This window comes from Nansenia antarctica (genome assembly GCF_963989245.1).
Source record: "Nansenia antarctica genome assembly, chromosome: 14".
NCBI lineage: Eukaryota > Metazoa > Chordata > Actinopteri > Argentiniformes > Microstomatidae > Nansenia > Nansenia antarctica.
The window spans coordinates 15,729,296-15,756,458 of NC_137684.1; the positions used below are offsets into that span (position 1 = coordinate 15,729,296).

The window sequence follows — 27,163 nt, forward strand, 5'->3', positions numbered from 1 at the left end:
CAGTAAATGAAACCAAATACAGAGATGTAACTATTCTAACCGTTCTGGTTCTTCTTGTTCTTTTGGGTTTAGCAGCAGCTCGCATCCCAGATGTTTAGTGATGTGTCCTTCCGTGTCGAGTAACCGAGGCACATGTGATGCGCGTATCGAGGCATTTGTTGATGACGTATATGGTAAGAGGCATGTGTTGATGACGTATATGGTAACCTGCCGGCCGTACCACGTGACCGATTCGGGAAGTGGCTCGGATTTGGCGCGAGACTGAGAAGGGTCCCGCTGCGGACATCACGCCATCACCCGGAAGCTTGATGGACCATATTTGGTTGGAGTGGTTGGTGCGCGTCATCATACCGCGCCTGCATATTTGCATAGACAACGTCATCGCCTTACGACGGTGGAAACCACATTTTTCCAGCAATGGATTCTACAGTTAGGTCCATATATATTTGGTCACAGACAGAATTTGTGTTATTTTAGCAGGAAACGCTTGCCTCAGGCTGATTCACCAAATGGCTACTATGAAGGTATGTTTTTTTTCAAATAATTTATGCAAGAAATGTTTATACTAAGGATAGTTGATTGTTGAAGTGACTGGATGAAAAGGTAATGTTGTGGCTTATATGCCTTGTTGTGATTTTAATAGATAGCTGGAACTCAGCCATATGTTTTACGTACCATTTTCTAGCATTGACTAATTTTAGATGCACTTGAATTCTACAGGGAAAGGAGGTTTTCATTGCTGACCTTCATGTAACCGCAACGTGGGTCCAGCCCAACAACTGTGATCCCATGAGCCATTTCCCAGTAAGTCAAATGATTGAGCCGGTATTTGAATAAGATAAACAGCTATGTAGACAACATTGTATCCAGCATTACAATTGGCATGCCCTTCATGGGACATAAGCACATTAGCTGTGTTGGTCCTAAATACTTTTTTTTTTTTGTTACTTGATTTCATCAAGGTAAATTAAATGGTTTCCTAACACTAAGCCAAAAAAAACACTACATGTATGAGAAAGGACTTCATCAAATTATCATGTAATTCATAATCATGCACACCCCAGTTAAGTGTTGGATAAAAATGATAAATGCAGTACATGGTTTTGAACAGGAACATGCTGATCAGAAGGATGCCCTTATCCTTCCACTGTGGGTTCCAGGCCACTTTGTCCTGTGTGTAACTGTACTATACCCATATATATATATACAGAGCATAACTTTATATGCAACATATGACATCCACAGTAGTAGATTATAAAGACATACAATGTAGTTGAGCATTTCTCAGCTTTAACCTTCATATGCCATTTGCTTGTGAGTTTGTGTCTATTGTATTACCCCCAAAGTGTCCTTTTTGCTTATTGTCCAGAATGCGTTATTCCCTGTAGGTAATGAGGCCACACCAGAAAGAAATTTTCTTTCTAGATTCGCAGTATTTCAAAACTCCAAGGGGATTCACCTCTGAAGCCTACAGAACACTATTAAGGTTGCCCCAAATATTTTTTGCTCTGGCAGTCACGTTCCCCTGACCTGCCTGGCGGTCTCCTGACCTGCCTATGATGACACATTTCCAACACAACGAAAGAGAGACACAGAGAAATCCTCCTCATTGAACTTTTGCAAATAAGCATGATCGACCGACTTGCATGGTGTGAAGTGGTTCTGAAGCAGCAGTGGTACGAATGTTGTTCCTTTTTTCTCTCCTGTAGGAGGTGTGTACTTCTTTGTTTGACTTAGTTTTATTCTTGGTTGCCCAGGGGTGTTGCTGAGAAAATTGTTGCGGGATCCTGGACAGAGAAGACTGGTCTGGATTTGGAGGTATTGTTTGAATGTTACTATCATATTATAGCTATAGTCATAATTACCTACTATTCTCTAACTGTAACTTTTCTTCGTACAGGGGCTTCCGAGGCAGACCAGCGGCAATGACTGTGGTGTCTTCATGATAATGGTGAGTTATGGTAATGCCACCAAGTGATATGGCACACTTGATTGTTCCTTAAAACCATCAAAAAATGTGTAAATGTATGTAACAATGACTGACCACCACTTAAACCTGACCAACATTCTGTTTGTGCATTTGCAAATAAAAAGCTGTGCAATAAAAGGTATTAAGGAACATTCATGTGTGCAGACCTCTCATATCACTTTCCTATGGAGTTATCAGACATGTACATTTCATTGGATGTGTGTGACTACTAGTGTTGTTCCGATACCGATACTAGTATCGGCATGGCCACCGATACGCACAAAAATGCTGGTATCGGTATCGGCGAGTACTAACAAATAATAACACCCGATACCAAACTTGTGATGCGCGTTTTGCACAGGCTGCATTCGTAATTCGCTCTTAGAACGCTGGAGCGCACAGTGGTATCAACGTCATAAAGGGACCAAGCAATTTGATTGGACAAGAGGCATTCCTTGAGTGGTGATCAGATTTCCAGAGCGAATTTACGAACGCACCCACAGCGTCCCGCAACTCGGTGAATGAATTGTCTCCGGTGACGGTGTGAAGACACGAGAAACATTCCATTTTTAAAGTTGAGCAAAGTAAATAGGATTTTACAAGTCCCGTTAACAAGTATATCATCACCTGTGATCGGCAAGCATGGCCCCTAAGGATTATGTGGCAGAGAAAGGTACGTTTTGTTTTACCGGCGTTACTCATACAGACAGTGTGTGGTTGAGTTGCTGCTACTGTTCAATGAACAGAACATGCAAAGCGACAGGCACTGCTGGGGATGAAGAGCTATGTAATGTTATACGCGTAACTAATAACTAGCTATCGTTCTTGACTTTTGATTTCAACAATGGTGCCACGTTTGCCCACTTTTCACCAGGGTAACTAATTCTGTTGGCCAATGCATGGTAGCTAAAAAACCAACCCCGTTTCATGAAGCACACACCGGACTGTCAAAGTTATAAAAACCAGTGTCTAGAACTTTTAAGTCTACTTGCGTTTAGCTAGAAACTTTGCTAGGAGTCTCCGACTAGAAGGTTTAAACCCTAGCAGCATTCTTTGCTTGTCAGGCTTCAAAACTACCCGGATGGAATAACTCGGAAGAAGTCCGGGCCAGTCTCCGTGTCAAACCTAGTCGAATATGGAAGTGATTTCACAAATTCATTGAACTGCACTTTGACAAATCGTGTGCCTTCACATATATTAGTACCTGGCCACATTCTTCTTTTGATGGGCGACACCGCCTTCACTCCCCAGTCCCACAGGCCGGCCCTGCTGTTATGATTAGTTACAGAACCAAATGGTACCTTGATTGAGTTGGTTAATTGATTTTTGTTGATACTTTTCACGATACCAAACACCCGATGCCAGACTAAGTGTTAGCAATAATTTTACATCGAGGTGAGTATGCGGCTCAAAAAACATGTTTTTTTGTTTTGTTTTTTCAAACGCCGTGGTATCGGATCGGTACTCAGGTGATGGTCAGGCGATGGTCAGGTATCGGGATCAAAAAATGGTATCGGAACAACACTAGTGACTACCTTCTCACTGAGTTATAAGCTGTCACATGGTAATCTTGTCTTTGTGTCTTTTCTCATTACAGTATGCCTGGTATTTCGCCATGGAGGCTACCTTTGACTTCAGCATTGTAAGTATTAAGAAAACAAGAACCCATTATATCAATATGCTATAAGACTTTGAATGCAAATTGAGTAACTGCTCTTTCTTTAGGATGACATGTCTCTCCTGAGAAGGTGGTGGTGTATTGTCCTGGTGGAAAACCTTGGGCTGGAAGGGTATGCTGCAGTGCTACAAAAATAATAATTGTATTTGTACATTTATTATCAAGAGGATTTTGGGGTAACACCTGGCCCTACAATTCAACCTTCCGGTGAAGAGAATGTGTGTTAATTTCAGATTTGGAAGGAAGTTTGCTCACTTTAGTGAGGAAGGCAGAGCGACCCTTCACGACAGTGTCCCACCTGTATTCAGGACCTATTCAAAGTCTTAAAAGGAGGCATGCAAGCAACACCATGGTCAGTGCATCTCTCACTAAGTATCTATGACCGTGTGCCTGTTTCTGAATGGGCTACTGCTCCTAAAACACATACTCCATGCAACTTTATGGCACATGCAATATGTTTAGTGGTACTGTGTCATTCTGAATCCAGCCTGGATCTCTTTTTGAAATAGTTAACCCTTTCATATAAAACATACTGGCAATAATGGTGGACTCTGTACAGATGCCACTGGACACTGACGAGGACCACGCGTACTTCAAGAGGCCTTACAGCTTTCCTCCTAAAGAATTGGTTAGTGTGAATGAAGTTTATTGCATACAAACATACTATCCACCATTCACAGCTGTACACATAGTCATGCTTATGTGTGTATCCATTTAGGAAAGTGATGTTACCATGGACAAAGATGTCAGAAGCCTGGATAGTGAATCTTTGCCTCATTGGATGTTTCCAGTTGCAGGGCTTTGTGTTTAGAAAACAGACAGAAACAAACTGAAGTTGCTATAGATGTGGTCATTTGCTGCCATTGTAAGGGCAGGCCTGTAATCTCGCCCGGCAGGAAACCAGAACAAATTTGGTTGTGTAGCCCCTCCAATGGTGACATTAGTGTAAATCATCTACATTTTACTATAACTGGTAAACGTGTGGCTTTAATCACTTCATGACACAGGCAACAGTCCACGCCATTGCAGCTGTAAACTGTGTTTCCAATGAGAAAGCCATGGAAATGTATACATGTGGACCACAGTATGACTTGAGGTAAGCTGGAAACATGAGGAGAGTGCTAATACAATTTCCATGACAGTTTGCAACCACTGATGAATGTGAGTTTCTTAAATTATTTATTAATCACTTCTTTATAACATTTTGTCTCAACAGTGAGAAGCAGCTATAGCGCATCTCACAAGATGCGACTCAATGCGCTTCAATCAAGACATCATTGCTGTTTGCACTTAATCGCAAGTGCTCTTTCAACATTGTCTCTATGGTCTTTCAGCTTCCTTTTCTGTTCTTTGCTCAAATTATCGACCATATAATGGTGAGATACAAATAAAACTTGAATTGATTTGATCCCTTGTACACTTTTTTGGGCATTTGTGACACAGCCCAATGAAAAGGGCTACCTGTAGGCGAAATCATTTTTCAGTTTTTTACATGTGCTTAAACTACAGATTGTAAGCTTTCAAATGATGCATCATACATTGAAATCGGAAACAAATTGAAGACGACATGAGTATTTGAAAGTTGCTACACCGGAAATCACTAAGCACATAAAATCCCCATCAAAGATAATGAATCCCCATCAAACAACAAGAAACGAAGTCATTGTGTTATAGATTACACTTATTTAATGAACGTAAAACTGTTCGGAAAAATAACGAGTGGGTACTTCACATCTTCGAGTTGAATGTTAGCTAAAAAAACGAAAATCTGAAAAAAATAATAATAATACTTTAAAGACGAATTTGACGTCTTTCTCATTTCCGAGAGGTGTCCAGAAACACCAGGAGCAGTCACATTTGTGTTGCAACACACCTGTACATTCTGCACTCTACCCTGTTAGGCCCTTATTTTACTCTAGAATAACACTTGTTATTAATTCCATTTGGTATACCTCATAAACTTTCTTGCATTTCTGGTGTTTGCATTTTACATATTCTAAATATATGCTATCTACATGTCGCACTGGATGGGGTTAGTGCTGTTGACTCATCAGAAAGTAAAGACTAATTCACAGAGTGTATGAAGATTCCAGTAAGGGTTTTGTGAAGGAGCCCTAGTGCTGTTGACTCATCAGAAATAGAATGTTTTATTTAGCTCATCAGTGGGCACTCAGCACCATGGACACCTCCAGCCCAGCACCTTGCACCACGGTTCCTGCCCTGCTCCATGGATTACAACGATGATCGCCTGACCCTTGCCTGACTCCACCAAGTCCTTTGCCTGCCCCCTCAAACCTGTTTGACCTAATAAAGTCCCACACCTGGCGTCATTGACATTCTTTTATTTATATACAGTTAGGTCTGGAAGTATTTGGACAGTGACACAATTTCCATAATTTGGGCTCTGTATGCCACCACAAATCAACTCAGACCTTTTACCTGCTTATTTGATAAAGAAATAATGAAGGAATAAATAGCCCACACTGGCCCATGAAACAGCTTTTGAGTCAATTGCCTAATTACTTTTGGTTATTATATATAAAAGAGCTATAATTCATAAACCCTTCCTTCAATTTGGATGTGAATACCCTTAACCTAAAACTGAGAGTCTGCACTTTAAGCCCAGTAAATTCTGTTGGAAATCTCATATAAGATACGTTAGATCCAAAGTATCAAGGAGTATTGCAGTATTGTGCAGGGCAAAACATATTCTGGAACAGAGGATGTTGTATACTCTATATTGTTGTCTTGTCTTACCCTATTTGAGTTACTGTGTGGAGATATGGGGAAATGAATATAAAAGCCACTTTAAACCCATTGATTACACTACAGAAAAAAGCTATGAGGATTGTACATAAGGTCGGATATCGTGATCACACTAATAACTTGTTCCTAATGTCAAATGCCTTAAAGCTCATGGACTTGTTCAAATTTAAATTGGCACAGTTAATGTATAAAGCAAAGACTCAAGAACTCCCACGTAACATTAACAAATGATTTATAGAGAGGGATAAGGGGAGAGGTCATTTGAGAGGTAACCACAACTTTAACAAGGGTTATGCTCGCACCCATCTCGGGAGCAGGTGCATATCATTCTACGGAGTTACCATATGGAATGGGCTAGAGGAAAATATGAAGGAAAGCAGAAATATTGCTCTATTTAAAAAAAGGTTTAAATTATTTTTAATGAAAAAGTATTATAATGGATGATACTGAAATATATGTATTAATTAATTGGATTATATAATGTAAGCATACTTGTTAAGTATAAACAGGGGTAGGACAGGCTTCTTCCTACTCCTTTTCGAACAATTGATAGGACTGTACTCTACATATTAGTTATTTGTTATTTATTATTTTTATTTTTAAATCATGTTGAAATAAAGATTCATTAATTCATTCATATGCATTATATGACTGTAACTTGTGTATGACTGTAACTAAGATGTTTTGGTAAACAGCTAAAATAACACAAATTCTGTCTGTGACGTTTCCACCGTAGTAAGGCGATGACGTAGTCTATGCAAATATGCAGGCGCAGTATGATGACGCGCTCCAACCACTCCAACCAAATATGGTCCATCAAGTTTCCGGGTGATAGATTTGATGTCTGCAGCTGGATATACTTGGATTAATGTGTGTATCTTAAACTGCGAAGACAAATGTAATCTTCTTTTTACTCACGTTGAAATTGTATAAATCACTACGTTGACGTGGTTTTCTACGTACGACACAGGTAAGATCAAAATTTGATCTAAGCACGTTCTATAAATGAGGCCCCATGTCTGTGTTGCTCCCTCTTGTATAAAACTTTGTGTGAAACAAGCAATGCTGAGTCAGTAAATATCTCTGCTGTAATTCTTCATTGATCTAATCCTGACAGTATTATGGCCAACTGATCTTTAAAAGATCTACATTTATTTAGACACAATACCACCCCATAAAAATTATATTTTTTACTTTTTGTGTGATTTATACTTTTATAATTGGGTTCAAATCTTCATTTAATTATAGGCCTACCTTTGTCCTTGTGTTGCTCAAGTCTTAATTTAATAAGTTAAAGAATGTTGAGATTTCTTTGCTGAATTGTTGATTCCTGTATTAACTGGAATTTTAAATTACATTTACAAAAGATGTCCATCATTGGATTTCTTGCAGTGCATCAATAGTTCATCAACTTCAACTGGGTTTTCGAGGTTGATGGGTGGTTTAGGTGGGGGGGGCAAAATGATATTCTGTCATTGGGCCCAGAATCTCAAGCGGCGCCCCTGATTTGTCCCCTCCAGGCTTGACACCAAGCTCAGACACCTAGGCCTTAACCCTGGTCAATGCGGACATTCATCCTCAATAGTAGTAAGAGAAGTGTTTTTATTTATTTAAATGTTTATATATATATGTTTTCGACGCCCCTGCTGTATAATTTCCAGGAAAATGATATGACCCGATGAAAAATGTTCAATACATTATGATCCATTTAACTAAAGAGAATCTTCTCTGCGTTATTCTGACATACTACTGTGTGGATTTCAGGTTGAAATGTGTAGTTCTACTCCCACCTAGAGGTCAAGGGTTGATAACAGTTGTGCATGTTGACAGTGTACGTAATGCATACGTCATTACGTCATACAATAACACGGAAGCTCAGGAGAAACACACTGCATTGTTTTACAGAAGCAGCATTACTTCATCTTTAATACAGCGAATCAGCATAACCTGTGGGTAATCTCGCCTTCTAAATGTCTGCTACTATTGTTGTTTTATATATTGTTATTTTATCTCTTTTGTTGCTGTATTTTCATTGTTGTACTGTCTGTTGTTTTATCTCTATTGTTGTTTTATCTTCCTTGTAACATGTGAAGCACATTGGGTAACATTTTTCACATTTTTTTTTTTTTTTTGCGAGAAATGGGCTATACAAATAAAGTTTGACTTGATTATTCTATATGCAATATATAATACATTCATTCCAAGTGACCAAACATACTTCATAATGATTAAGGAATAATATGTCATGTTATTTCCTTTACAAGGTCTATCAGATGCCAGCATGGAAGGGTACACACTTCATAAAGTTATTGGTGAAGGGTCTTTTGGACGGGCATTGCTGGTCAGCTCTAAAAGCAATTATGTGAACTATGTATTGAAAGAGATTCAACTCTCAAAGGTAGGTTGTACCCACACACTGAACAGCCTCACAGAGACATTCAAGTAACCTTTTGGCATTTTTACATTCAGGCTAACTGTGTTTCTTGTTTGTAGATTCAATCCAAAATGGAGAATTCAAGAAAAGAAGCTGTACTCTTGTCCAGAATGAAGCATCCGAATATTGTTTCTTTCAGGGACTCATTTGAAGGTTTCACTCCATTTCATTGTCCTTCACGTGAAACTGATTGTTAAAGCAGATTAGATTAGATTAGATTAGATTCAACTTTATTGTCATCGCAGACTACAATTTTGTACAATACAACAAAATGCAGTTTAGCATCCAACCAGAAGTGCAAATAGTGATATAAGGGCATGATATAAATAGAACAAGAGGTAGTGATACGTGACTATGTAATATACAGTATGTGCAGAGGTAGTATTGTAAACATCAGTTTAGTTTAGAGGTATATACAGATGAAGGAAGAAAAGAAGAATGAGGAAGATGTTCAGTAATATGGATCTCGTCTCTTTGCCTTGTAGCTGATGGGAATCTGTACATTGTCATGGGGTTCTGCAGGGGAGGAGACCTGTTTCAGAAGATCCACCAGCAGAAAACCACCCTGTTCTCTGAGGACGTTGTATGACTTTTAATCAATGACTCTTTTTGCAATTAACTCGAACATCAGCCAAGTGTTCGGTGCAGGTTTAATGGTTTGTCTGTATATGAATGCATAACCTCCTGAAACTGATTTATTTAGATTTTTTTTTTTATTAGATCCTGAAATGGTTTGCCCAGATATGTGCTGGTATGAAGCACATTCATGACAAACTGGTCTTACACAGGGATGTGAAATCCAAGGTAACCCCCTACCTCCTGAATGGCTATGTTAGGATTACCATACCAGTTGATTGTTACCACATCTGAAGACTTGTGTTGCGTCCATTATTCTTGTTAACAGTATATTCCAAGTATGTATGTAAAGCATTGAATACTCTCATGTATTAACTGAGTGTTTCTCTTTTAATCTGTTAAATGAAAAGGAAAGCACTTAGTTACATATGTAGAACAGATGTGGCAACATATTTAAAAATATATCTTTTTATAAATTCACATAGGGTGGTGAAGATTTTCCATCTACATTGTTGTTCATAATTTTCCTTCCTCAGAACATTTTCCTGACAGACAAGGGGACAGTCAAGATGGGGGACTTTGGGTCGGCATGTCTTCTGAATAGGTACATGGGAGGGACTCCATTAATTGAACTACAGTATATCTGAGGAAATGTTTGTATTTCTATAATGTTATGATTTTGGCTCATCATTACTCAAATGTTGTCCTTTAATTTTCTGTTGCAGCTCAAGAGCCTATGCTCACACATATGTCGGAACACCGTTTTATATTTCTCCGGAGATATGGGACAATAAACCATACAACAATAAGAGGTATGATCATCTTGAAGTACCCCATTGACATCCAATATTGAATATATCAGTAATGATATCCAGTCATTCAGAGCTGTAATTAATACAAAATGTATCATTTAAAACCTATTTAAATTAGATCTACTACTAGACTAAATCATTTTAATTGATTTTTGTATTAGTGAAAATGCATTACAAAGACAAATAGTAACATAGAAGACAAACAAGATTGACATAATGAACAGATATACAGACAATAAAAAAGGAAGTTACCGTGATATGTGTGTTGATATAAAAGGTCAGAGCGGGCATCTTAGGTTGGTGTGTGAAGAGAGCAGTGTGGCACATGTGGCGGAGAAGTATATAAACAATAGGCTAGGTGCACGATCCACTACTTCCTGCAAGGCACCTTGCATGAACATATCCTGTCTCACTCTATTGGTTTAATTGATTAATCAGCTGTGCGGTAAACTGCTGGAACACACAGTGCACAGCTGATTAATCAATTAAACCAATAGAGTGAGACAGGATATGTTCATGCAAGGTGCCTTTCAGGAAGTAGTGGAGATCGTGCACCTAGCCTATTGAGAATTGAATGTTCTGACTGAGGCGTGTGGTTTTGGATGTGGAGATGGTGGTGTTTCTTCTCCTGTAAGACTAACGGCTGGTCTGAATGAATCACTTGTGTGTTGCAGTGATGTCTGGTCTCTCGGATGTGTCCTCTATGAGCTCTGCACCTTGCACCACCCGGTACTTTCACTATGTTCTAAGGAAGTTCTGTCATAATTGTCCTTAATACTAGAACAGCCATGCCTTTTTTTACCTACTGTAAGAGCCACCTCGGGGGTCAAATGACCATAGTCTTTACAATGGTAAGCTGCTATTTACACACCACTGGTTGGCCGTATTGTAAATTAGCCTGCCTCCTACACAGAAAAACTGCAAAATAGCTTTATAGCTTATCCAGATGTTATTTTGAAAAAGTAAGGATACTGGGTGGTGTCTAGGAAAAGTCATGAAAGGAGGGTCCTGAAATTTGATCGTATGCAAAGATATAAAACAGGTTTTACTCACAGGGTAAAACGATCGTGTTAAAACATTGTATAGAATACATTCGCTGACTTTTTCCTCTCCACTGTAATAGATACTGTGAGCTATTGTAGCAAAAATGAGGGAAGGGCCAGTATCTTCAGCTGAGATTAATTATCTGACGTGTATTTATGTGTCCCAGCTGTTGCAGTGGAGTTTGCGTTTTTCCAGGGATTCTCTTTGAGCTCGGCTGTCTCATGTCTCAGTTCCAGGCGCTCAGCTGGAAGACCTTGATTCTGAAGGTGTGTCGGGGCGCCTACCCTCCCTTGCCCAACCACCTGCCCTATGAGCTGCACTACCTGGTCAAACACATGTTCAAGACCAACCCCAAGGACCGGCCCTCCCTCAACACCATCCTCACCTCCCATCGTATATCCAGACTCCTGCACAGACATCTACCCTCCGAGGTAGGGAGTAGGAACACCCTGTGGTTTATGGAATAGACCTGATCACACTGTGACTGCCGTGCATCTCATGTATGCCTGGTGAAGGACCAACAGGTTTCTATGATCTATCGTCAATCAATCTGACATTTGTCATGACATTCTGTCAAATGCAGTATTTAGACACTAAGCACTACACATGTTTTGCAACACCACAGCTGCAGGGACTCTATGTGGGGTATGATCTTTGACAAGCTGGTGTTGGTTCAGAGGATTGTGTAACTGGTGTTATATTTGTAATCCACCACATTCAGATGCTGAAGGTGGAGGAGGAGGAGGGGAAAAGAAACAGATGGAGGAGAGAGGAAGGAGAGAAGGTTGTTGCACTCTTAGGGCAGAAGAGCCTAATGACAGCATCTACTTTTAGAGGTAGGGAGCGAGAGAGAAAGGCGACATGTTCTGATGTAATACTTAAAACAGGATTAAATCGGCGTCATTGGGTGAATGACCTTTCAGTAGGACACTGATTGTAATGATGTGCGTTGATGGGGTCGAGATGGATACTCAGGATAATCAAAAGGTCTTGCTCAGATGGACAGTTGAGAGAAGTGTATTCACACAGCGCTGGGTGCGTATCTCAAAGGTTGAGGATTCGAACGAAATATGTCTACAAGCATTCCTTCTTATAGGCAGCAGTCATGCCGACTTGTCTATCACCTGTCTATCACAAATCATAACATCAATGATGTCGGTCTGTCGGTCCAGTCTGTCGGTCCTTATGGTCCCTCAGCCAATCGTGTAGGTTCTATGTTACCCATGTCCCATAAGAAGTTGGTTGCCCTGGTAACCAGTTACCTGACCTGCCTCTGAGGCTAAGTTTAACTGGCTACAAGTCTGTCATTGGAGAAACATGTTTACTGAGGATGGCCCTGAGGTGTTGATCAGTTTGCACACAGTATCCTAAAGTATCTCAGTGTTTGATGTGTAACTCAGAAACACATTCCCAACACTGATGACATCATTTATCATTTCTCATGTCTTTTGTTCTTGTCACATACCAAAGTCAGTGCAAGTATAATCTGTCCCGTTGCCCGTAGCAACGGAGGCCTCTGAGGCCCGTAGTGAGAGCAGGAGGTGTGGTCCTCGTAAGCAGTGGGCTGCAGGCCCCCCAGGGACGGTGCTGCGGGTGTTGGGCAACGCTGAGCTCCTCTCCTCTAACAGCATGGCATCCCTGGGCCAAGCAGACTCCTGCACAGGTACAGTCTGAAGCACCTGAACACTGACCTGTACAGCCTCTAAAACAACCACTTAACACTAGAACAGCCATGGGTGGGGTCATTTGATCAAGTGAGTAATAAAAAAGTTTTTGCATTTGATCAAATTTCAGGACCCTCCTTTCATGACTTTTCCTACATATGTACATTCTACCACCCAGTATCCTTACATTTTTATGCTATAGTAGGTAAAAAAAAGGCACGGCTGTTCTAGTGTTAAATGACTCACAATAGTCCCGATGCTGTTTCTTTAGCGGGCATGGACTCTGAAGTTCTACCAAAGGAGAGAGGAAGAGAGAGGAGACAATGGGACAAGCATCCGCCAGAACGCCTCCTGAGACTGCTGGAGAAAGCCCAACTCAGCACCGCTTTCCAAACCTACTCGATACACAGAGAAGGTCAGTCAAAATGTTGTTGTCATCAATATTTGTTTTAGAATTGTAAAGAAAACCTGTTACTCGATAGAACATTAATGATAACAAGTAGAACACGTTTCCTGGTTAGGTCAGGTATGCCGTATTTATTACATAATTTTGGCTTGAAGTGAAAGCTCTAAGAAGTGTTATGAACTTACCTTAACTCACCTTAACTCAGCATTGGGCATGATGAGCTACATATGCCGACATGAGCGACATATCAGCCTGAAGAAGGTCTATGATAATAATAATAATAATAATATGACCGAAAGCTCGCACAATAAACAACGTTTTTTGCAGTTTTGAGTGTGCGGATGCTGTTTTTTTGCACTCTATTGATACTCTTCAGTTCCAGCACCTCAGCTAAGTCTGATCACGGATGAGCGGTGGTATTTTCATTATTCTGACAGCTTTGTCCTCTCCCTGCCACAGGTGAAGAGTCCCAGGCGGGTCCCCTCTCTCAGGGAGGACAGGATGACACTGACGGCCTGGAGGAGGTCGCTTTAGACGAGGACAGACTGGAACCACGCTCTGATGACGACGACACGTGAGTCCACCTGAAACCTAACCCCAGGAGTTAACCCTCTATGTGTGACACATTCTAGTCTTTTGGTCCGCATATCGGCAAACCAATCAGACTTTTCTTTTGGAAACACGACTAAACGTTGTTGAGAATCAAAACACAAACTTTCTAGTCAAGCCAAAATACTGCAAGGCAATGGATTGGGTGAGTAATCCCCACTGCTACCTAGTTAACTAGAACACTACTTTACATTGTTAGCAGGCTCACAAAACAATCTGTGTTAGTTGAGTAGCGATGTGTCATTGATTTTTAACAACACAGGAATGTATTCACATTTTTTTAAAGAAAAGTCTGATTATTATATCAGATCGCGACATGAGGACCAACGCATTAGAACGTGTCACATATGATATTGTTCCACAGCAGGTAATAATGTAGGCCTACCTTTATTTTACTTGTTAAATTGCCCACCTTCTCTATCCACAGAGATTTTGAGGAAGAATCTCCATGTGATTGGATGGATGAACTTGAACACATGTCTTTACACTAAGGCTCATTTGTTGAGCACTGACACAATTGTTATTTTCAGAATGTCACTGATTACAATCATTCTGTTTTCATATTGATATCCTGGATATGAGTTTCATACAGTGGGGGAAATAAGTATTGAACACATTAATATTTTGTCCAGTACATTTATTTATTTAAGTGAAATTTGCACCTGCATTTGGTATTAACTCAAACAATCCAGACAAAAAAATCAAAACATTAAAGACCATATGTAAACAAAGTTATGTGGAATAAAGTGGAATGAAACAGGAAAAAAGTATTGAACACACTAAGAAAAAGCAGGAAGAAGGAACAATGAATGGAGCCATGTACAGAGAGATTCTTAAGATGAACCTGCTGCCATCCACCAGGATGCTGAGGATGAGACGTGGGTGGGCCTTCCAGCAGGACAACGATCCAAAGCATACAGCAAAGGAAACTCGCAATTGGTTTCAGAGAAAGAAAATCAACTTGTTGGAATGGCCCAGTCAATCACCTGACTTAAACCCAATTGAACATTTGTGGAAGTATCTGAAGATCCAGATTCACAAGAGGGCCCCTCGCAATCTTCAAGATTTAAAAACAATCTGTGTAGAGGAATGGGCCAAAATCACACCTGAATACTGTGGGCAATTAGTTACTTCATACAGAAAGCACCTTGAAGCTGTCATTACAAACAAAGGAACTAGGCTACTGAGATGTTCCTGATGTGTTATAGTATGAATGTCTGTCTTTAAATGTGTGCGGTTATGAATGTTAGACGTCCTCCATGTTTATCTTGTTTGTTTATTTTGTTGTCCTTACCCTTCTGTCTTACCATATTCCATCATGTTTTCTCTCTGTTAGAGTCCGCACACAGGGCGCCCTAAACTGGTCTAGTTTGGTGCGTGTTTAAATAAATTGATTATGACTATACTGTGTGTGTGTGTGTGTGTGTGTGTGTGTGTGTGTGTGTGTGTTGTGGGTTACTTAGTAATTACTGTCGTTATTTTCACTCTTCCAGAGTTCATTTCTTGGTCGGCTGAAACACTTTGTGGAGATCATCGACCCCAGCACTCTCTTTGTGTCAGAGGTAGAGTACAAGTTGCAACTATGACATCCTATAACTATATATAACTATATACTACTTCACAACTCATCCTATAAAACTTGTTTACAGTATGAAGTATCAGTCATATAGCTCATTCGCTGTAAACCTACTGTATGATAAGAGTCTAATCTTGAGCCAACCATACAGTTGTCTTATTCACTCAATAATTTTTCAGATTTGTTTTGTATAGTGTAAATAAATAATCTATGATGATTATTATTGTTATTGTTATTATTATTATTATTATTATTATTATTAAAACACCCTCTTGTCTGTCACCTGTAGAGAAGACTGAGAGAATGTGTTGAACTCCTTGATGTGTGTGTGTGTGTGTGTGTGTGTGTGTGTGTGTGTGTGTGTGTGTGTGTGTGTTTGTGTGTGTGTGTGTGTGTGTGTGTGTGTGTGTACACCAACACGAGTACCGGGACTCGTGTCTGCTTGTTTTCACCGAGACCTGGCTACAGGAAGACGTACCGGACTCGCTTGTTGACCTTGAGGGCTTCCATCTTGTGCGCTCCGATCGGAACTCATACGGGATGACCTGGCCTGGAAGGACAACACTAAAGGCACCATCAAGAGGGCACAACAGCGGCTATACACCCTGAGATGCCTCAAGAAACAACACAGCAAGCAGGAGATGCTGGTGGCCTTCTACCACGGCGCAGTGGAGAGCATCCTCACCTTCGGCATCTCCAACTGGTACCACAGCTGCACGGCAGCGGAGAGAAACGATCTACAGAGAGTCGTGAGAACAGCACAGGGGATCACCGGCGCCACCCTCCCCTCTCTGGAGAAGCTGTACGAAACACGCTGTCTCAGGAGGGCCTCCAAGATCTCCAAGGACCCGACCCACCCTGGGCACGAACACTTTGTCAAGCTGCCCTCGAACAGGAGGTACAGGACCCCGGCCGCTAAGACAAACAGACTGAAGAACTGCTTCTACCACAGGGCCGTCAAGGCCCTGAACACAGAAAAGGCCTAAGTTCTGGGCCCAGGACAAGTCCGGACGGATTGTAAATGGCAGCTAGTGCTGAGGCACAAACATGTACATTTTCAAGCCTGCAAACTGTGACACTTTAAAAAAATGTGAAAAAATACTTTCTTGTGCAATATGACAACCCTAGTTGACTATCTGTGCAGTATAGTACAGTGGATTGTGTACATAGCCTCTATTGATGTAAACCAGCTCTTTATCTTCTTGTGATTTTATGCATCTATGCTTTTTCAAAATGTGTTTCTTTTTCCTTTCTTAAACACCAGGGGAGCCTCCCCTCCTAAATTTCGTTGTTTGGTACCTGTACTGTAACAATGACAAATAAAGTCTATCTATCTATCTATCTATCTAACTCAAACTCCGGGAAGCGTATAGGAGGAGGCACCTGCGTCTTCATCAACCAGAAGTGGTGCTCCCAATTCACTACAAGAGAGTCTGTCTGCAACGCTGACATTGAGCTGGTATGTTTAAGCCTCAGGCCCTTTTATCTTCCTAGAGAGTTCGGGAATATTGTACTATGTACAGTTTACATTCCACCGAGTGGTAATGCTGCTAAAGCAGCCAGCGCGATAGCAGACTGTGTGCACAGACAATTGAAACGCACTCCTGAAGCACCTTGTTTTATTGCCGGCGACTTTAATCACTGTAAGCTTGAGTCTGCGCTGCCTGGATTCACGCAGTATGTTAAGTGTAACACGCGAGGTGAACGAATCCTTGATAAATGTTATGGCAATGTTAAGGACGCCTACACTGCCAGGGCCAAACCCCCGTTAGGTAACTCCGACCACAATGTTGTCCAGCTAATTCCCACGTATAAATCTCTTCTTAAAAGTAGCAAACCCCAAGTTAAAACAGTTCATGTCTGGAATGATGATGGCATTGAAACCCTAAAAGGCTGCTTTTCCTGTACCGACTGGGACCTCTTTCACGGTCTGGACCTTGAAGAGGCTACTGACACTATTACAGATTATATAAAGTTTTGCAGAGATAACGTGTTACCCCTGAAATCTATAACTGTGTACCCTAACAACAAATCCCATATCACGAAGGAAATCAAAAAGTGCATAGTTCAGAAGAGAATTGCATTCAGGAATAAGGATCTTTTGGCCATGAGGAACATCCAAAAAGAACTGAATCACAAATTAAGGGGGGCCAAGAGGAAACAGAAAGAGACATTTGAATCCCACTGCTCTTCTATGAACACAAAAAAACTATGGGACTCCATGAAATATATGACTAACATGGCCCCAGCTAAAAGGTGCCTTAGTGTCCTAAACGAGGGCGAAAAAGCCAATGAAGGTAACCATTTTTATGCCAGGTTTGAGACTGCCGACTTCTCGATGGAGCAAACAGTGGCTCTTCAGGCGCTGCCTGAGTTGGAAGCAAGTATCACCATTGAGCAGCGCTAGGTACAGAGAATGTTCGCTAACACCCGCCCTAGAAAGTCCTCTGGACCGGATGGCATCTCTGGGCTCATGCTAAAGTCCTGCAGTGAGGAGCTGGCTGAGGCCTGGTGTCCTATCTTCCAGAAGTCTCTGGACTCTCACACTGTTCCGTCCATCTGGAAAGACGCTATCATTATTCCTGTTCCTAAGAAGGCTAGCTGCAAGGAAAATAATGACCTGCGACCAGTCGCTTTGACTTCTGTTGTAATGTTTTGAAAAATTCATTATATGTAAAGTGAAAAATGCAGTCAGTTGCTCTCTGGATCCTTTTCAGTTTGCGTATAGATGTAATACAGGCACAGATGATGCAACCTCAGCCATGGTGCACTTCATATCTAAGCACTTAGAGGACCCTACCTCCTATGTCCGACTCCTATTTGTTGATTTCAGTTCTGCTTTTAACACGATACAGCCGCACCTTTTAATTGAGAAGTTAAATGGGCTTAATGTCCCCCCCCCTCATTATAAAATGGTATCACTCCTTTTTAACTAACCGCACACAGCGGGTCAGTGTTAATGGCACTCTTTCGGAACCCAGAACCATAAGCACTGGTGCTCCACAGGGTGTAGTCAGTTCCCCTGTGCTCTTTACTTTATACACAAACGAGTGCAGAAGCACCTACCCTAGCAATCGCATCATAACATTTTCGGATGACACTGCCATCCTTGCTTTAATTAAAAAGGACAGTGACCTAATTGACTATTATTCTGAAATCCAGAGGTTTGTTAAATGGTGTGATGTTAACTGCCTGGTTTTAAATGTTAAGAAAACTGAGGAGATGGTGTTCGACCCCAGAGGTGTTGGGGACCACAGGCCTGTGGTCATCCACAAACAATCCATCTCTCAGGTCGCCTCTTACAAGTATCTCTGGGTTTTCATTGACAACTCACTCACCTGGAGCACTCATGTAGACAGCCTTTGTAGCAGATTACAACAACGACTACACTTCCTACGCCGCCTTAGAGTTCATGGTGTTGACCAAAAATGTATGCTACTCTTCTACCAGTCTGTCTTAGAGAGTCTCATCAGATACGGCATTACATCTTGGTTTGGTAACCTATCTGTAAAACTAAGGTCCAAACTGGTCCGACTGATACAGACTGCATGGAAGATCATAGGGGTGAAAGACCACTCATCCCTGCAGTCTATTTTTGAACAGGCTACTCTCAGACAGGCTAATAGAATTCTCATGAATCCCTCCCATGTCCTACATGCAGAGTATGAACTGCTGCCCTCTGGGAGGAGGTTCAGAGTCCCCCGCGCTAGATTAAATAGATTTTAAAATTATTTTATTCCCGTTTCTGTTAAACTTTTAAACTGCACCAGATGAATGTGAACATATCTTGCTTATCGTTTTATTTCCACTCTTGTTTTAATCAGGGCCGCCTTCTGTTTGTGTGCTAATATTCTGTATTGTCTGTTGCTCTTTGTTGGCTGCTGTGGGGTGCAAGCCCAATACAAATTTCCCAGTGATGTGACAATAAAGTGACTTTTGACTTTGACTTTGATGATTTTAAACATGGGACTCTTCCACCTGGGGTGTCAGATCGACAGGTGAGCACACTGTTATCTAAACCTTTTTTGCGCCACGGACGGGTTTCATGTAAGACAATATTTTCACGAACCGACCTTCAATGTGTGGGGGATAAATATGCAGCATAAAACAAATATAAAGTGCATAAAAAATACCATTATGCTGAATTAGTGCAAGCCCTGAGCTTGTATCTCTGCAACGATTGGACGGGGGCAACTATCTAGGGGTGATGGGAGACAATGACACCTGAAGTGTGTTTCTTATGTCCAGTCTACTCCGTAATTTTGTTTTGGTCGCTGTCACTGCAGAAAACCCCGCTTCACAAAGATAGGATGTTGTAAGTAAAAGTAAAGTAAGTACGGTAAAATGTATTTATACAGCACCTTTCCCAGACCAAGGGCCACAAAGTGCTTTACATAACAAGGAAGAAACACGATAAAAACATAATACAAGAGCGAAAGCCACAGCAGGTTAAAACAGGCAAACAAGTGAAAATAAAAACAAGTAACAGGTGTACAACAACATCAACAGGACACAGAAAAACCAGCCCTTGGGGCTATCCAAAAGCCTGTCTATACAAGACAGTCTTTAGCAGTTTAAAAAAGAAAAAGAAAAAGCTTGACCGAGCCAGCTGATCTAAGATCCAAAGGCAGAGCATTCCAAAACCTGGGAGCCACGGTTTGGAATGCTCTATCACCCCTGGTCTTCAATCTGGCACGGGGGACAACCAACAAACCCTGGTCAGAGGACCTGAGAGACCTACTGGGGCTGTAAGGACACTGTTTTGAACACCTATGCAAGATGCTGACTGTAACTGTATCGAACGTTGATTCTCTTGTGGAAATGGATGTGTGTGTTGTTGACTGTGTAGATAGTGAACCTTTGATGCTGACCTGTTTCCTCTGCAGCCCCCACCCAGTGAAGCCCCTGACACCTCCGACCAGCCAGGGGGAGAAGAAAGATGGCCGATCCGTCCTGGAGAAACTCAAGTCCACCATCCACCCAGGCCGTGCTGCTCAGCAGACAGTGGTTGAGGCTGAGAAGAGTGAGGTACAGAAGACCACAAATACCACCAGAGACGTATTGTACAGTCGTGATAAAAAGGGTTGCTCAAAATTAAGTGTAACATTTTGTCACACTTTACATCAAGTTTCCCCTATCCCTGTATAATAACCACTTACTTACTCTAGTAACAACATTTCATTAACACGCTGTGATTTCATTTACCTGACAGTTACATATTTCCTAATAGTCATTCCTTTGTCCCCTCCTATCTTTTCAGGAGGTGTTAGCAGACATTTCCCAGTACCAGCACCTGACCAACCTGGAGCTGATCTCCCTTCTGCTGCAGCAGGAGGTGGAAATGGAGAAGCAGCAGACGGCCTCTGAACACCAGAGGGCGCTGCTGGAGAAACGTGAGGCAGAGCTGAAGAAGATCAAGTCACAGGTGCGGGACCTGGAGGACTACATTGACAAGCTGCTGGTGCAGATCATGGAGCAGACTCCCACGCTGCTCCAAGTACGCACCACTACACTAGTGTGTGTACACCCACCCACTGTATGATCAGTTTAATCTAGGGCAGTGTTTCCCAAACGGTGGATTGCAACTTATTCACGTTTGAATCTCGACTATAACGGTTGGTTTTATTCACTTCTTATCATGTTGGTTGACAAAATCGCACGCCGTGTGCATTGGCCTTTAGAGTCACAGAATAAGACCATTTGGGAATCACTGTTGTAGGTGCATGTGTAATCAAACACATGTCTTCTAAACAAAAACTTGATCTCACAACCATCCAGGTCCTCCCACTGCTGATACTGCCCTGTTGATGTAGACACTATATAACGCAACGTGCATGCTTGTTATCATTCAAATTTGGTAGGATCAGGACGCAAATTAAAATCGTAAACTGCTGTCATTGCAGATGTTGGTCACTTCACACTTGCTTTGTACTAGGGTAATCTAAGTGACACAGCTTTTAGAAAATATACTGCATTTAAATTCTTAAAAGTGCATTTATGAGTGATACAGAAAAAATGTCTTCCTTTTCATGAAGTGTACAGTCAATTCAATCCTCAGTGATTTAAAATGTTCTTATTCTTACATGATATGACATTGTCTCAAGTTCAAAGAACATTGAAGAGTCTGAAGCAGTTTAATGGGGACCCGCAGTCACTGGCATAACATTCGACTGACAGTAAAACAGCCTGCCTCAAAGAGAATTCTAATAAAATATCAACTAGTTGAAATGGAGAAAGATGAACTTGAGTTAGTGTCATATTTTGTAATAATAAAAAAAATAGATATATTATTACAAAAAAACTATATGTACGAAAACCATGACACAGTAGACACTAACATTTGAAAATAGAACATGACTTCTGCCACAACATTGCTGTCGAATAAGCCAAAGCTTACATCAACATTTTTTATTGTTCTCTTTTGTAAAAAAAAAAAAAACTCATGGTCTGTTACATTATGTCATATAGTTATTTTCTTTCAGCATTTTATTTTAGAATGCAAACATTCCATTACTTCGATATCAATCAAGGTCTGTGTACAAAGGATAAAGTGATACAAATGTTAATGTATACAAGATAGTAGTTACCATGGGTTCAGAAGAATTGTTTGTTTTTATTTTGTCACATTTATTTTTATTTGTCAAACGAATGTCTTAAACTATATTAGTCATATATATTTTTTATGACATTGCTTATATTATGATATGATATTATTTAGTAGTTCATGTAAATGCTACCTGACCTCAGCACTGTAAAATACAGTAAAATAAAATACAGTAAAATAAAGAAAAACTGCTCATCAAATAAAACATAAATTACATGACCAAGAAATTAAATCTGCATACACAAGCAACTTTTAATACAGCATGTTTACCATTCTAGTATATTTCAGAAATCCCGTGTGAAAGTCCAACCTACACTTACCTACATCATGTAGCCAGACAGTTATTTTGTACTGTACAGCAGTAAAGTTGTGTCTCCGCTAGAGGGCACTATTGATTTTCTTTCTCTCTTGGAGAAACAATGTCAGCATGAGCGTGGGAAGCTGCTGTTAAACCTTATAGCCTGTTTCCTACTTTGGTTTGGAAGGCGTTTGATGTTATTGAGGGTGTGTGTTTTAACCTCACGCATTTTGTAACTTTCAGGCACTGACGTTTTGATATTGCCTAAATGCTATTTATCCAGCCCAACCCGCCCAAATGCTTTTTTCCCGGCCCAGTGTGATCAAAAGTAGCCCATTCGGCGGTAACCCATCCCATCTGGCAACCCTGGCGTTCATATGCGCGCTGGTAGTAAAGTTACTGCGGTGCATTCAAACTTTTATTTTGCTTCTATACAACAAAAAAACATTATGTTAAATACCATTCGTTGTATATTGATACTATAGGCCTGTGGTTTTAAACTGATTATATAGGCCTAGTACTACATATTATTTCCTCCACATTGAGATTCCTTCGCGTACCACCAAGCACAAGCCCACCTGGGCTGGACTTCTGATGAACCCATGTGGTCATTTTACAGTTTGACTCATTAATGAGCATTGTTTTCTATGTGTTACGGTACATGTGGGAAAACTAGGGTTAGGGTTAGGTGCTAGGGTGACTTGGTACATGCTGGCATGTCTAACCCCAACCCTAATCCTAATCCTAACCCTAACCTTACCCCTAAACCTAACCCTAACCCTAACCGTAGCACCCTAGCACCTAACCCTAACCCTACATGTACCGTATTCCCACATGTACCGTAACATATGTATATATATATATATTGTGGTGACCACCATGTAGGGCCGGGTATAATGAGCACAACCAAGGTAGAAACAGACACCGACCACGGGGAGCAGTTTAGCCGCACTGGGCGCATTTAATGAAAATAATGTCTCAACAAAAAGCGGCTGAATTAAGCCAAGTGCTAAAATATAGGGTAGGCGTTCGTCTAGAAGCGGGAGAGGGCAGAGAAGGGTGACTTAACGTTTGATTACTAACCAGGCAAATGCTTATACTCAAGTTGTAAAAGAAAATCATTTCTTAACTCATTTTCTCGGCTGATAACAACATCGTTAATTATATTACGAGCCACATTCACTTCGCATGAATTACAGTATAGGCAGTGCGGCTCACATGCCTGTAATAACTCCTCATAACCAGTAGGTAATACCCGACTTAGAGCTACGATCGTTTCCAGAGCAGTGGTATGGTTAGTCTTCTGTGTGTGTTCTCTGATGACTCTTTAGATGTCCTGCTTGATTGAAACTCTTCCCACACTGGGAGCAGTGGTATGGTTTCTCTCCTGTGTGTGTTCTCTGATGAATCGTTAGATGTCCTGCTTGATTGAAAGTCTTCCCACACTGGGAGCAGTGGTATGGTTTCTCTCCTGTGTGTATTCTGATGCTTCTTTAGGGATTCTGCTGTATTGAACCTCTTCCCACACTGGGAGCAGTGGTATGGTTTCTCTCCCGTGTGTATTCTCTGATGCTTCTTCAGGGATCCTGCTCCACTAAAACTCTTCCCACACTGGGAGCAGTGGTATGGTTTCTCTCCGGTGTGTATTCTCTGATGCATCTTCAGGTCTCCTGCTCCACTAAAACTCTTCCCACACTGGGAGCAGTGGTATGGTTTCTCTCCTGTGTGTATTCTCTGATGCATCTTCAGGGCTCCTGCTCCACTAAAACTCTTCCCACACTGGGAGCAGTGGTATGGTTTCTCTCCGGTGTGTATTCTCTGATGAATCTTTAGATGTCCTGCTGTACTGAAACTCTTATCACATTGGGAGCAGTGGTATGGTTTCTCTCCTGTGTGTATTCTCTGATGCCTCTTCAGGTCTCCTGCTCCACTAAAACTCTTCCCACACTGGGAGCATTGGTATGGTTTCTCTCCTGTGTGTATTCTCTGATGCTTCTTCAGGGCTCCTGCTTCACTAAAACTCTTCCCACACAGTGGGCAGCGGTAGGTCTTCTCTCCGGTGTAAGTCTGTGGGTGTGTTATAAGGTGATTCTTCCGCCTCGAGCTCCTGTGTTGTTGATGGTTTCCTGGTGTGGTGGAGCTGGGCTCGCTGTCTGAACCTGGGTTGGAGCTCTGCTGGTCTGTAAGAATAGGAACATATACAGGGTTACATAGGCAAGTTTATTTGTATAGCACATTTGATACAACAAGGGCAATTCAAAGTGCTTTACATACAGCATTAGGATATTAAGAAAAATAAATATATAGAAATTAAATATCAACATTTAACAAGATAATAGGCAATAAATACAAATATATGAATTAAAGTGTTCTCTATCTAAGTATGTCTCTCAGAGAGATAAACCTCTGCACCTCCTACAAGCATCGTACCACCATACAGGATTACGGTCAGATTATCACGGGGAGTGGCTGCACGGATGATGCAGAAGAGGTTGATTATCATTATTAAAAAATAATAGTAATAAATGTGCTAATATTTGAAAATGTATATACATTATATACTGTATCATAAATACACTTTACACATTATATACTGTATCATAAATACATTTGTATTTGTTCCATGAAAATCCGTTGAGGATTACAGACATAATCAAATGTAGGCTACTGCAAGTACTTTGCTGCGATAGCTATCGCGAGACCTACTGTACAGTTTATCATTCATAACTGTCTGTACATAGACATATAATATCCTATCACTACTGTGTATGTAACTGGGGTAAAACCTGTTATAGAAATAGCTTTATACGAGGTAGATTTAGAACATGTCAGGATACTGGGTGGTAGAACGCACTTATCTCGGAAAAGTCATGAAAGGAGGGCCCTGAAATTTGATCGACTTCAAAGGTAGAATTTATTTTTACTCACTAGGTCAAATGACCGTTCTAGTGTTAATGACCCCACCCATGGCTGTTCAATGACCCCACCCATGGCTGTTCTAGTGTTAATGACCCCACCCATGGCTGTTCTAGTGTTAACACTAGAACAGCCATGGGATCGCCATTCATTCCACCGCAATCAGGTGTGAAACAGCACCAGCAGATTTTAACATGGAGAAGAGTGTACTGACGGACAAGGATCGCTGGAGGGCGATGTCACACAAGGCCGTCTGCCAGGCTCTTGACACCTTTTTCCCAGAAAGGCGCAGTGATGACGTTTCACATTAGGGTTAGCTGTACGTCTGTACGTGCCCCCCGGAAGCAGGGGCTGAATTTAATCCGCCAACGAAACGATAGATTGAGACTGCAGGAGCTTTACTAACGAATTAAAGTTTATTATAAAAAATAATAGTAATAAATATTGCAATATTGTGTTTGTATACTGTGTTTGTTTGTCAATATTGTATTGCAATATTGTGTTATCATAGTTATGAGCTTCACAAAGTCTGTTTATTTGTCGTGAACTTCACGCCGGCCGTAACATCACCCGACAATCGACTGCTGTAAGCTTGTAAGCTTTGAAACCTGCTTGGCCGCTTGGCTCCCTCATGAATTGGCAGCTATTGTTTGCTGATGGGAAACGATCAATAAGATTACCCTCCCCCGTGCATCAACCATTAGAAACTAGTTCTTAGCCTACACGTTTATTTGTCAAATACATGCTCTGTATGTTTCTCTAAAATGCATAAAGTTCCTATGAGCAGAGAAGTGGGGAAATTATTATAGCAATCTGATATGAAGCTTGAGTCAGCTGAGAACGAACTATGGAACAGATTAAATGCTATATATGGAGAGGAGATTGAGACTGCGGGAGCTTTACTAATGAATGAAAGTTGATTATCATTATTAAAAAAGAATAGTAATAAATATTGCAATATTGTGTTATCATAGTTATGAGCTTCACAAAGTCTGTTTATTTGTCGTGAACTTCACGCCGGCCGTAACATCAGCAGACAATCGACTGCTGTAAGCTTGTAAGCTTTGAAACCTGCTTGGCTCCCTCATGAATTGGCAGCTAGTGTTGGCTGATGGGAAACGATCAAGAAACAGTTAGAGAATAAGATTACCCTCAATATCTTATTATCAATTATCAATATACTGGTGGCCTAACATGGTCTAGCACCGTGGTCGTGCACACATGTCGGCCCTTCTTCTCCTTACTTTCCTGTCTGTCTTCACTATATCAGTCCAATAACATGAAAACTATGAGTGGGACTGCCCCACTCATAGATACAATTATACAATAACATTATATACAAAAAAAACATTATATACAATATTATAAATATCCGTTCGTTATATAATATTCGTTGATGAGTACAGGCATAATCAAACGTAGGTTACTCCAATTACTTTTCTGCAGTAGCTATGCATGCCCACACAACTTGATAGGTACATACTGTGCAGTGTATCATTCATAACTGTACATAGGCTACACATATCATAATATCTTATCACTATTGCATGGAACTTGGGTAAACCCGCTGTGAAAAAAAAACCTCAGCTCCAACAAATCTGAAGGGATTGGGAGACATACTGTACAGTTTAGCATTTTCATAACTGTCTGTACATATACATATCTTATGTATCACTATTGCTATATATAGCCTATATATAAACACATTATGTTACAAATATCAGTCTTATCCACTGTATCTAATTCAGCACTGAAGCCTGAAGGTTGAGCACAGTGTGTGCCCCCTTGCTACCTCTGCTGATATAAAAGAG

The 27,163-nt window shown here is 40.9% G+C and overlaps 1 protein-coding gene across 1 annotated transcript; it reads left to right on the forward strand.

Annotated features, from left to right (window-relative positions):
- Positions 1–8,694: 8,694 nt before the first annotated feature.
- LOC308169899 (serine/threonine-protein kinase Nek3-like) lies at positions 8,695–14,449 on the forward strand (the record flags this gene model as incomplete). The annotated part of the gene is made up of 12 exons (XM_080544632.1): positions 8,695–8,811; positions 8,907–9,000; positions 9,333–9,430; positions 9,568–9,651; positions 9,960–10,027; positions 10,149–10,235; positions 10,910–10,964; positions 11,510–11,710; positions 12,016–12,115; positions 12,784–12,942; positions 13,809–13,923; positions 14,386–14,449. 12 exons carry the CDS (start codon positions 8,695–8,697, stop codon positions 14,447–14,449), a joined length of 1,242 nt encoding a protein of 413 aa, XP_080400758.1.
- Between the last annotated feature and the right edge of the window lie 12,714 nt (positions 14,450–27,163).